General features: G+C 37.6%; 1 protein-coding gene across 9 annotated transcripts in view; it reads left to right on the plus strand.

The window, feature by feature from the left end:
• Window positions 1-12,864, plus strand: part of ANKRD12 (ankyrin repeat domain 12) — a 111,137-nt gene that overhangs the window by 78,304 nt on the left and 19,969 nt on the right. For all 9 annotated transcript variants that reach the window (XM_059706610.1, XM_059706613.1, XM_059706616.1 and 6 more), the window contains one exon: window positions 7,013-11,712. In XM_059706610.1, the coding sequence (XP_059562593.1) occupies window positions 7,013-11,712 (4,700 nt within the window). The remainder of the gene's footprint in view (window positions 1-7,012; window positions 11,713-12,864) is intronic.

Below are 12,864 nucleotides of genomic sequence, written 5' to 3' on the forward strand. Positions count from 1 at the left end.
CCCCCACGCACACCCAGTGCACGAATTTCGTGCACCGGGCCCCTAGTTTAAAATAAAGCTATTAGTGCCCTGGCTGACTGGCTTTGTTGGTTGGAATGTCATCTCATGCACCAAAACATTTGCAGGTTCAATTCCTGGCCAGGGCACATACTTTGGTTTCAGGTTCCATCTCCCATTGGGGCACATATGGTAGGCAACTGACCAATGTTTCTCTCCCTTTCTCTCTCTCTAAAAATCAATAAACATCCTTGGGTGAGGATTTTTTTTTTTTTAAGTTAAAATCTGTTGCATCTTTCAAATAGACAATACAGTATTATTAATTATAGTCACCATGCTGTACATTATATCTTCAGAGCTTTTCATCTTATCACTGGAAATTTGTACCCTTTGACCACTACCTATTTTCCCCTTACTGGACTTTTTTATTTTCTATAAATTGAATTGCTTTATAGTCATGAATGAGGTGTTTTTAATCTATGTTATTTCATGTACATATGGAATATATAAATCAAGGTATTGTGTATCTAAGACGTGAATATTTCAAGATCAAGCAAAGAATAGACAAATAGCACGTTTATATGTGAAATTCAACTGTAACCTCAGGTGGGTATGTTTAAAGCATTGTTACTGCTTTTTCTTTTTTGTTCAAAGCCTTTTATATGTAAACTAACAATAAACCTCATTTAATACCATACTTTATTTTAGATCCTAGATATTGTGGCAGAGTTGTTTATTTAATCATGAAATAAACATAGAAGTGGAAGGTATTTATTGAGGTCTTATGAATGATCACAAATTATGGCTTTATTTTCCTGGGTGTTTGTATAGTTCATCTTGACTACATTTAGTGTCTTTTATGTACTCAGAAGTAATATGGCATAATGGTTGTTAAGTACCAATTTTGGAGTTTAAAAAAAATTGGATTTGAAGACCTTGCTCTGCCACTTACTAACTGGTCAGGAAAATTTTTTTTAACATTATTACATAGTCATATTCTGGGCCTATAACAGTGATGGCAAACCTTTTGAACTCGGCGTGTCAGCATTTTGAAAAACCCTAACTTAACTCTGGTGCTGTGTCACATACAGAAATTTTTTGATATTTGCAACCATAGTAAAACAAAGACTTATATTTTTGATATTTATTTTATATATTTAAATGCCATTTAACAAAGAAAAATCAACCAAAAAAATGAGTTCGCGTGATACCGGTTCGCCATCACTGGCCTATAAGGTAGATACAAAGATGAATAAGACAACTTATAGACTTGCATGAATATGGTGTTCATTTTAAGCTTTTGCCAAGGATAATTTTCTTCCACATAAGTTGTAGAAACTCTTTTTAAATCATGACATAATGGGATTTTATTACAGTTAGCACATGAAATACAGTTTATGTAATTGTGTCCCCTCTTCACTATCTCCACTCCCATTTCCCTTCTCCCTTCTTTGAGGAATGCTAAAAAATATTTTATGCAAGTGGTCATCAATTATGACTAGTGCTTTTATTTATAAAAATATAAATTCCACCAGACATTAATATAAGAAAATTATTTCTTGGTTCTATTTCTTCTCTCCCCTCATTACCCTCCCTTTTCCCCTCCATGAAAAATCCATATTTGTATATATGCTTTTTGTTTACTTGAAAGACTAATGTTTTCCACTGCCCTCAGTCTAAAGGACCACTGCCTTCCATTGTAACCCTATAATAAGTGAAGTGCCTAGAGTTAGCTTGAATCTTCATGTCTTTAATCTTCTGGTACAAAGTTAACCAAATATGAGAAATTCTGGAATTCAACTTTGGCATTTTTAAATTAATGTGTGCTTTATTGAATAAGGCAGTATTTGATGGTAAACATATATTTTATTTAAATATCTTAATTTAATGATAACATTTTTCTCGGCAGTGAGTTAATATTTATCACATTCATGGTATGTGTCAGGATATGCTAGGCACATTACATTAATAAGTTCATTTAATCCTCACAATAACCCTATGAGTTAATCCCTCATAACAAATTACTGACCTATTAAGTGACAGAGCAAAGATTTGAACCTCGAGTTAATGGCAGAACCTGTATACATTCAGAGTCAGATGACTCTAATGTCAGCATATACCTGCAGTATGAATTTAGTGTGTGTTTATTTGACTTAATGATACCTGTTATGATGTATGCTGAGACTACAGCCTTCATTATATTTGAGTACTAGAGGCCCGGTGCACAAAAATTTGTGCACTCGGGTGGGGGGGGTCCCTCAGCCCAGCCTGTGCCCTCTCGCAGTCTGGGACCCCCTTGGGAGATAACGACCTGCTGGCTTAGGCCTGCTCCCGGGTGGCAGAGGGCAGGCCTAATCCCTAGGTGCAGCCCCTGGTCAGGCTCAGAGCAGGGCCAATTGGGGAGTTGGGGCGCCTTCCCCTGTCATGCACAGAGCAGGGCAGATTGGGAGGTTGCGATGCCACCCTCAGTCATGCTCAGGGTAGGGCCAATTGGGGGGTTGGGGCACCGCCCCCTGTCCCACTCAAGGCAGGGTCGATGGGGAGGTTGCGGCGCCACCCCCGTCACGCACAGAGCAGGGCCAATCGGGGTTGGAGTGCTGCCCCCTATCACGCACAGAGCAGGGCCGATCAGGGGGTTGGGGAGCTCCCCCCTGTCATGCACAGAGCAGGGTTGATCAGGGGATTGGGGAGCTCCCCCCTGTCACACACAGAGCAGGGCCCATCAGGGGGTTGGGGAGATCCCCCCTGTCATGCACAGAGCAGGCCCCATCAGGGGGTTGAGGAGCTCCCCCCTGTCACCCACAGAGCAGGGCCGATCAGGGGGTTGGGGCGCCGCCACTGTCACACTCAGGGCAGGGCCGATGGGGAGGTTATGGCTCTACCCCGTCACACACAGAGCAGGGCCCGTGGGGTGGGGGGGTTGGGACGCCGCATCCTGTCACACACAGAGCTGCAGGGCGATCAGGGGGTTAGGGAGCTCCCCCCATCAGGCACAGAGCAGGGCTGATCAGGAGGTTGGGGCGCCTTCCCCTGTCAGGAACAGAGCAGGGCCGATAGGGAGGTTGTGGCCTCGCCCCCTGTCACACACAGACCTGCAGGGTGATCAGGGGGTTTGGGCACTGCCCCCTGTCACACTGATCCCGGTTCCGGGAGGCCTCGCGGCTCCGCTGATCCCGGTGCTGGGAGGCATATTACCCTTTTACTATATAGAATAGAGGCCTGGTGCATGGGTGGGGGCTGGCTGGTTTGCCCTGAAGAGTGTCCTGGATCAGGGTGGGGGTCCCCACTGGGGTGCCTGGCCATCCTGGATGAGGGGATGATGGCTGTTTGCAGCTGGTCACACACCCTTCAGGGTGGGGGTCCCCACTGGGGTGCCTGGCCAGTCTGGGTGAGGGGCTGAGGGCTGTTTTCAGGCTGGGACTGAAGCTCCCAACTGCTCCTTTTTTTCTTTTTCTTTTTTTATTCTGGGCCAGCTTTAGCTCTGGCTCCAGCTCTGAGGCTTCAGCTGCTGAAAGCAGGTATCTGTTTTGTTTGGGTTCTATAATCGAAACAATGTATAACTCCAGCTCTGAGATCCGGGCCAGCTGAAAGCTGGTTTCTGGTATTTTGTTTAGCTTCTATATTTGTTACAATGTTTCTTAAACTGCAAGCTCAGAGGCCGGCAAGGCAGGCAGGGAACGCTGCAGTCCTCCGTCACTGAAGCAAGCAAGCCTCATGTTCAGTTTAAGCTGCCTGGCTGCCGACCGCCATCTTGGCTGGCAGTTAATTTGCATATCGCCCTGATTAGCCAATGGGAAGGGTAGCGGTCGTACGCCAATTACCATGTTTCTCTTTTATTAGATAGGGTAGTACCTTCTGTTGGGCAAAAGGGTTCTGAAAATGAAAGAAACTAGCTGGTGGGTTTTTTTGCTATAGAGCCTACCATTAACTAATTTAAAATCTTTGATGAAATGATATATGCTCATATATAATGTATTTCTGAAAATATTTTGCATCTTTCCTGATTTTGTTCAGAAAATTAGGAAAATTATATTTAAAACTATAGTATATGTATTTAAGGGTTTTCGTTTTATTCTGTACAAATGTTTTTACTTTTATTATAGAAACCTAATATATGCAAAAGTAGAAATAGTAGTATTGTAAGCCCACATATTTATTATTCAGTTTTAATAATTATCACCGTATGTTCAATCTTGTTTTGCCCCTCACAAGTCTACATACATTTTTCTACATTGTTAAATATCTATGATATTAAATAATTAGAGGCAATCCGAATGTCCTGTGAGTAGAAAAATCACTTTAAATGATTACATATTAATTCAAGGTAATACACTGCCCTTAAAAATAGTAATAAAGAAGCCGGGCGCAGTGGCGCGCGCCTGTAGTCCCAGCTACTCGGGAGGCTGAGGCTGGAGGATCGCTTGAGTCCAGGAGTTCTGGGCTGTAGTGCGCTATGCCGATCGGGTGTCTGCACTAAGTTCGGCATCAATATGGTGACCTCCCGGGAGCGGGGGACCACCAGGTTGCCTAAGGAGGGGTGAACCGGCCCAGGTCGGAGACGGAGCAGGTCAAAGCTCCCGTGCTGATCAGTAGTGGGATCGCGCCTGTGAATAGCCACTGCACTCCAGCCTGGGCAACATAGCGAGACCCCGTCTCTTAAAAAAAAAAAAAAAAAAGTAATAAAGAAATGTAACTTTAAAAGAAAATTTCTATGATCTGTTAAATGAAAAGAAAAATACATGAAATGGTATACATGCTGTAATTTGAGCTGCTTGTTTACACCCTTAAGTTCTACCTGAAATTTTTATATATCCTTTATACCTTAGTTTCAGTGCTATGTTTTTGAGAAGCCTGCTTTCATTCTCCAGTTCTCCCAAGCTGACTTTCCCAAGTACACCCTTTGGACCTAGTATCTACTGCCATTTTAGCAATTGGCAGATTATATTACTGTTAAGGGGCAGGATTAGGTTTTTTCATCTTTTCACCCCTATCTCCTAGCACTGTGTGCCTGGCAGAGCATAATTAATATTTAAGACTCATGCTTAGTGTAGAACTGATATTTTATGGGATATCCAAAGGAAAAAATTATTCCCAATTTCCAGTAAAACTAATCATTTGATGAGAAACAGAATATAAATAGAATAGTTATATATAAACATAAGAATTAAATCCTTGAAGACTGCAAGTATGGAAGTCCTTAAGAACAAATTATAATTAAGATGTTAACAGAAAAAAATAACATCTGCTGTATAAGTACATATTTTTGTATTCATTTAATCAAGGACCAAAATAAATACTCCCAAAATAGTTGTTCTTTTTTTGCAACATAAAGTTTTGTAGTTTGGTATTAAGTATTGCAATATTGGTAATTGGGAATGAAAAATTATATTTTTTTACATATGTATGAGTAGTTAAAATCCAAAAATGTTCTTTTTTTATGTCATGTGTCAGTATAACTATATCACTCATTGGCATTTAGTAATAATATTGTCTTAGAATATTACCATATCGTCTCCAAAAACAAGGTTGTGATCTGTCTAGATCTCCTCTATAGTAGTGCCCAGTAACTTTATAGATTCTCCGAAATACTTGTGGAATTTAATTTTCATGTGAAGCAAATATTTGAGAGCTAGATCACTTTAGAAGAAACAATATATTACAATAAACTTTTAATTCTTTTATTAAATACTTAGCAAATGAAGTTTTATCATATTTGGAATGATTTTTTGTATTCCCTTCCCTTGTCAGAGGCCTCAGTTTTTTTTTTTTTTTAGTTAGAGACCTGGATTTTGTTTTCAGTTAGAGGCCCATGTATGCAAAATACATTTCAGCTAAGAAAAGGTGCTTTCCCTGGCTGATGTGATTCAGTGGTTAGAGCATCAGCCCACACAAGGAAGGGTTGAGGGTTTGATTCCAAGTCAAGGGCATGTATCTGGGTTGCAGGTTCAATTCCTGGCCCCAGTCAGGGCATGTGCTGGAGGCAACCAATTCACCCGTTTCTCTCTCTCTCTCTCTCTCTCTCTCTCTCTCTCTCTCTCTCTCTCTCTCTCTCTCTCTCTGTTTTTCCCTCCCTTTCTCCATCCCTCCTTTCTTTCCTTCCTCTCTTTCTTTCCCCTTCCTCCTCGCCCTCCTTCCCTTCCACTCTCTCTAAAAATTAATGGGAAAAATACCCTTGGGTAAGGATTAACAAAAAATAGCTATGAAGTAGAATCTAGCAGTGCTTTGGCTATATTAATGCAAAAGTTTGGATGCAATTAAATTTTCACGCACTTAATATAAATATATACTTAAAAACAGGAGTTGAGCCTGTTATTTCCTTCATTGTACATATATATTATTATTATCAAGATTACTATAGATAAGAAAATTAAGAAATAGAGTATCCTTCTTCAGATTGTGTATTTATTTGTCATACTCTTGATTATGGGGATATAGTTCTTTTAATTTTTCTAATTTTTTAAAACTAGATAGTCATTTCTTGTATAGTCAAAATGATCTACTTTTACTTAAGTTACTGTCCTTTATGGGAACCACTTGATACCTTTATTAATAAAAATTCTGAAACATAAAACAATCTGTGATATTTACATAATTAAACCCTTTAAATCAGTGGTTTTTCATCTTTCTTTGCATCAAAGAATATTAAGTTAAATATCCTTTCCAGAAAAACAGTACATATATGTAAAATTTTTATATAACATTAGTAGTCAATATTTCCCCTGAAACCCAGTCCCCTGATTTATATTACATCTTTCTGACACATGTATTGTAAATTCAGTATATCATGTGCTTTTAGATATATTAAGGAATCCTATCCTGAAGTAGATTCTCTATAAAGCTTTTCCATGACACTAGCAGAGTTCTTACATGTTTTTTATTGCATTATTCACATGTAATTCTGAAATTTTTTTCTGAATTGTTTGAAATGTTTATTGTATATGCTATGGTTTTCTCGGTCTTATTTTTCTGACATTTGTCTTTCAACCAACAATAGATTTTTTTTTTCTTATTCTAGATTCTGAAGAGGCTCAGTCTGTAAATCCTTCCAGTGTTGATGAAAATATTGACTCTGAGACAGAGAAAGACTCTATCATCTGTGAAAGTAAACAAATAATTCCCAAAGCACCTCTTTCAACTGCCCTGGATGAGTATGAGTTCAAAGATGATGATGAAGAAGAAATAAATAAAATGATTGATGATAGGCATATTCTTAGGAAAGAGCTCCGAAAAGAGAATGAATCTGAAGTAGAAAAGAATAGCTTATTTGCAAAACAGGATAAAGCTTTCTACCCTAAATCATTTAAAAATAAAAAACAAAAGCCATCTAGGGTTTTGTATTCAAGTTCTGAAAGTTCAGATGAAGAAATTCTACAGAACAAAAAGGTTTCTACTCCATGCTCTATACCTGAAACATCAAATTCCGACACACAGACCAAAAAGGAATATGGAGTTTCAAATGAGCACAAACAGAAAGGTAAAGTTAAAAGAAAATTAAAGAACCAGAACAAAAATAAAGAGAACCAAGAGCTGAAGCAAGAAAAAGAGGGGAAAGAAAATACCAGAGCAACAAATTTGACAATTGCTACAGTAGATTGTTCAGAAAAGACAAGAGAGGAGGGGAATTTTCGGAAATCTTTTAGCCCTAAAGATGATACTTCATTACATTTATTTCATATTTCCAGTGGTAAATCTCCCAAACATTCTTGTGGACTAAGTGAAAAGCAGTCAACACCACTAAAACAAGAACACACTAAAACATGTTTATCACCAGGAAGTTCTGAAATGTTATTACAGCCTGATCTTGTTCGATATGATAATACAGAATCGGAATTCTTGCCAGAAAGTTCAAGTGTAAAATCTTGTAAGCATAAGGAAAAAAACAAACATCAGAAAGATTTCCACTTAGAATTTGGTGAAAAGTCAAATGCTAAAATAAAGGATGAAGACCATAGTTCAACATTTGAAAACTCAGATTGTACACTGAAAAAAATGGACAAAGAAGGTAAAACATTAAAAAAGCATAAATTGAAACATAAAGAGAGGGAAAAAGAAAAACATAAAAAGGAAATTGAAGGTGAAAAAGAAAAATACAAAAATAGGGATGGGGTTAAAGAGCTACAGCGGAGTGTTGAATTTGATAGAGAATTTTGGAAAGAGAATTTTTTTAAAAGTGATGAAACTGAAGATATATTTTTGAGTATAGAACATGACCCCCTAACAGAAAAAAAATCAAAATTGGAAAAAAATATAAAAGATGATAAATCAACCAAGGAAAAGCATGTCTCAAAAGAGAGGAACTTTAAAGAAGAACGAGAAAAGATTAAAAAGGAGAGTGAGAAATCATGTAAGGAGGAAAAAATAAAAGATTTAAAAGAAGAAAGAGAGAATATACCTATAGGTAAAGAAACAGAATTTAGTTCTTTAGGTATAAGTGCCAGTGAGGAATCTATAGGGTTACATTCAATGGAAAAGGAAATAGAAATTGAAAAACAAGAAAAGCACATAAAAGAAAGTAAGGAAAAATCTGACAGACGATTTCAAAGTAAAGAAAAGGACATTGAGAAAGCTGAAAGAAGAAATTCTGAAAAAGAGAAGAAAATAAAACATGAGCATAAGTCAGACAAAGACAAATTAGATCTTAGTGAATGTGTTGACAGAATAAAAGACAGAGACAAACTATATTCACATCATACAGAGAAATGTCATAAAGAAGGCGAGAAGATAAAAAATATTACTACTAAAAAACCTGATGACAGAGAGAAAAGTAGAGAAAAAACAGACAGGAGACATGACAAAGACAAACCTGAAAAAGAGAGGTACCTAGCAGAAAGCAAAGAAAAGCACATGATGGAGAAGAAAAGCAAGCAGTCAGATAATAGTGACTACACCAAATCAGAAAAAAGCAAAAATAAAGACAGGGAGGTAGATAAAAAGGAAAAATCTAGAGATAAAGAAAGTGTAAATATAAGTAATTCCAAACACTTCCAGGAAGAGAAGAGATCAAGTATAGCAGACAGTAGTAAAGCACAACAGGAAAAAACATCCCTTAAGGAAAAAACAAAAGATGAACCTTTCAAAACTGATGGAAAGGAAAAAGATAAAAAAGATAAAGACATAGACAGATACAAAGAAAGAGATAAACATAAGGATAAAATTCAACTGAATAGTTTATTCAAACTAAAATCTGAAGCAGATAAGCCCAAACCTAAGTTATCACCAGCATCAAAAGATACTCGACCTAAAGAAAAGAGGTTGGTAAATGATGATTTAATGCAGACAAGTTTTGAACGAATGCTAAGTCTTAAAGACCTAGAAATAGAGCAGTGGCACAAAAAACATAAGGAAAAAATAAAGCAAAAAGAAAAGGAACGGTTGAGAAATCGTAACTGTTTAGAACTTAAAGTAAAAGATAAAGAAAAAACAAAGCATACACTAGCTGAGTCCAAAAATAAAGCGCTTACTAGGTCAAAGAGTTCAGAGTTGACTGAGTCTTATACCAAGGAGAAACAGTCTAAAGATGCTGTAAGTAACAGATCACAATCTGTTGACACCAAAAATATAATGAATTTAGGGAAGTCATCTTTTGTCTCAGATAATAGCTTAAACAGATCTCCTAGATCAGAGAATGAAAAGCCAGGTCTCAGCTCCAGATCTGTATCCATGATTTCTGTTGCTAGTTCAGAAGACTCCTGTCATACTACAGTAACCACCCCAAGACCTCCAGTTGAGTATGACTCTGACTTTTTGTTAGAGGGTTCAGATTCCCAAATGTCCTTTTCCCAGTCACCTTTTCTGCCAATTGCCAAATCTCCTGCACTTCATGAAAAGGACTTCGATAGCCTAGCTGAACTGCCAGAGCGGATTAAACCACCATATACAAGCAGACTTCCAACATCCCATCTCCGATCATCTTCTGTAGAAGATGTTAAACTTGTTATAAATGAGGGGAGAGCAACTGTAGAAGTTCGAAGATGTAGCATGCCATCTGTCATTTGTGAACATACAAAACAATTCCAAACAACATCAGAAGAAAGCAATCAAAGTGGCTTAGCTTTGCCAAGAGATATTTGCCCTTCTCCCAAATCTGAGGTATCCTCAAATGTGCCTGAAAGAGAACTTTCAAATGTATCAAACATACATTCCAGTTTTGCCACCTCTCCAACTAGATCTATAAACAACAAATATATTTCAGCTGATATAAATGTTATCAAGAGTTCTGCTCCAGTGGGCACTTCGATGGACAGTCCTGTTCATTTAGAGCCATCTAATCAGGTTGGTGTGATCCAAAATAAATCATGGGAGATACATGTAGATAGACTGGACTCATTAAGCACCAGTGACTTCATCGGCCCAAATTCTAGTACTTCCGGTCAAGATTCTTCTGTTCAGGTTTTTTGTAATTCTGAAAACAAAATACTGAAAGAACAGAATACTGACTTTTTATGCCTGCACCAGACTGAACTGCCAGTAAACTCTTGTGCTCAGGATGCAGCATCCTTTCTACCTTCACAGCATCCAGGCTCTTTCCACAGCCAATCACTTTCAGATACTGAATCAATTTCTAAACATATGTCTTCATCATATGCTGCCAATCAAGATCCAGGTATTTTACAACATAAAAATGCAGTTCAGATTATCAGTACTGTTTTAGATACTGATAATGAATCTACAAAAGATACGGAGAATACTTTTGCCCTAACAGATGTTCAAAAGACAAATACCTTTGTTCCAGTATACTCTGAAAACTCTGTTCAAGAAGTATCACCAAATTTTGAGAAGGCTAATACTTTGCCTATATTACCATTAGAGAAGGACTTTAATGGAAGTGATTCCTCTTCCCAGCTAAATATACATTATGCATTTAGCAAACATATATATAAGTCTTCCAATAGCCATGACGTTGAAAATAGCACTTCTGATATTCAGGTTATTTCACACGAAAAAGAAAGCAAGCTGGAAAGTTTGGTTTTAACTCATTTGAATGATAAGTGTGATTCTGATTTATGTGAAATTCATGCAGGAATGCCAAAAGGAAACCTAAATGAACAAGATAATCCAAAGCTTTGTCTTGAAAGTGAAAAGTGTTTGCTTTCCATCGAAGAGGAAGAATCACAACAAAGCACTTTATCATGTCTGGAAAACCATTCACAGCAACCAGCTCAACCAGAAATGCATAAATATGGGCAATTAATTAAAGTAGAATTAGAAGAAAATGCTGAAGATGATAAAACTGAAAACCAAATTCCTCAGAGGATGACTAGAAACAAAGCAAATACAGTGGCTAATCAAAGCAAACAGATTTTTGCTAGTTGTACAATATTACCAGAAAAAGACAGTGAATCTTCATCTCCTAGAGGAAGAATAAGATTAACTGAAGAAGATGATCCTCAAGTTCACCACCCACGGAAAAGGAAAGTGTCACGTGTACCTCAGCCTGTGCAAGTGAGTCCCTCTTTACTACAAGCAAAAGAGAAAACTCAGCAATCTCTGGCAGCCATTGTAGATTCTCTGAAGCTAGATGAGATTCAGCCATACAGTTCAGAGAGAGCAAATCCATATTTTGAGTATTTGCACATAAGAAAAAAAATTGAAGAAAAGCGCAAATTGTTATGTAGTGTTATTCCTCAAGCACCTCAGTATTATGATGAATATGTGACATTTAATGGATCATATCTCTTGGATGGAAATCCCTTAAGCAAGATTTGCATTCCCACAGTAAGTAAGATTACTTGATATACATCTGCAATGCTGTATAATAGAAATAATAATGCAAGTCACATGGAGTTTTAAATTTTCTGGTAGCCTCATTTTAAAATGTAAAAATAAACTGGTAAATTAATTTTAATATTTAACCAGCTATATACATATTTCAAAATATAATCAATATGGACAAGTTATCATTGAGACAATCGATATTCTTTTTTTGTTATACTAAGTATTTGAAATCTGGTGTGCTGGTGTATCTACAGTACATCTCAATTTAAACTGCCCACATTTCAGTAAGTGGTCAGTAGCCATATGTGGTTAGTGGCTGCCTTATTGACCAACACTGAGCTATAGTATTTTGTTTCTTATTACCTGCTTTTCTTTCTGTCCCAAAGATATGTTTTTATTGCTTTAAAGGGTAATTCCTTTATACGTGCTTTTGATTCCATTCAGTCCACTCTTCTCTGGAACCTTCCTCTATTACAATATTTCTCACTAATATATTTTTCAATTTTCCTTCTACATTGGCCTATATCCCCCCATTTCGAACATATTTGAGTCTCCTTCATCCAAGGGAGAAAAAGTTATCCCTTGGTAACTCTGCCAGGTTGTCAAGCTCGCCCTCTCTTTCCTTTATTGCTGCACTCTTGGATAGTAGTCTGTGCCTCCTGTGTCCTCTGCATCACTTCCTGTTCCCCCTTGACTATTAGGTATTGGCAGAGGTCACCAGTGAGCTTGCAACTGCCAGATCCATTGGCCTCTTTCTTTTTCTTTCTACTTGACTTCAATTATTGACATTGTGACCATCTTGGTCTAAATCAAATTCTCCCTCTCCCACTCCCATCCTGGTTTTTTGGTGGCACTCTTTTCTAATTCCCTTGCCCCACTGATGAATCCTTTCTCTCTTTTAGTGTCTCCTCTACCCACCCTTTAAACATCAGAGTTCTCTAGGAATCAATTATTTTGTCAGCTTTTTGCCAGTGTGGTCTTACATATTGCTATGGTTTCAGTAATTTTTCATGTGCCAGTTAGTCCCAAAAAATTATTATTTAGCTACATATCATTTTTGTTGACCTCCAGAATCAAATATAGGTGCCTCCAGGCATCCTTACCTAAATGACTTTCCGATACCTGTCATAGGAAGTTAACTTGCACATAAGC

Source organism: Myotis daubentonii, chromosome 8 (assembly GCF_963259705.1).
Source record: "Myotis daubentonii chromosome 8, mMyoDau2.1, whole genome shotgun sequence".
Lineage (NCBI taxonomy): Eukaryota > Metazoa > Chordata > Mammalia > Chiroptera > Vespertilionidae > Myotis > Myotis daubentonii.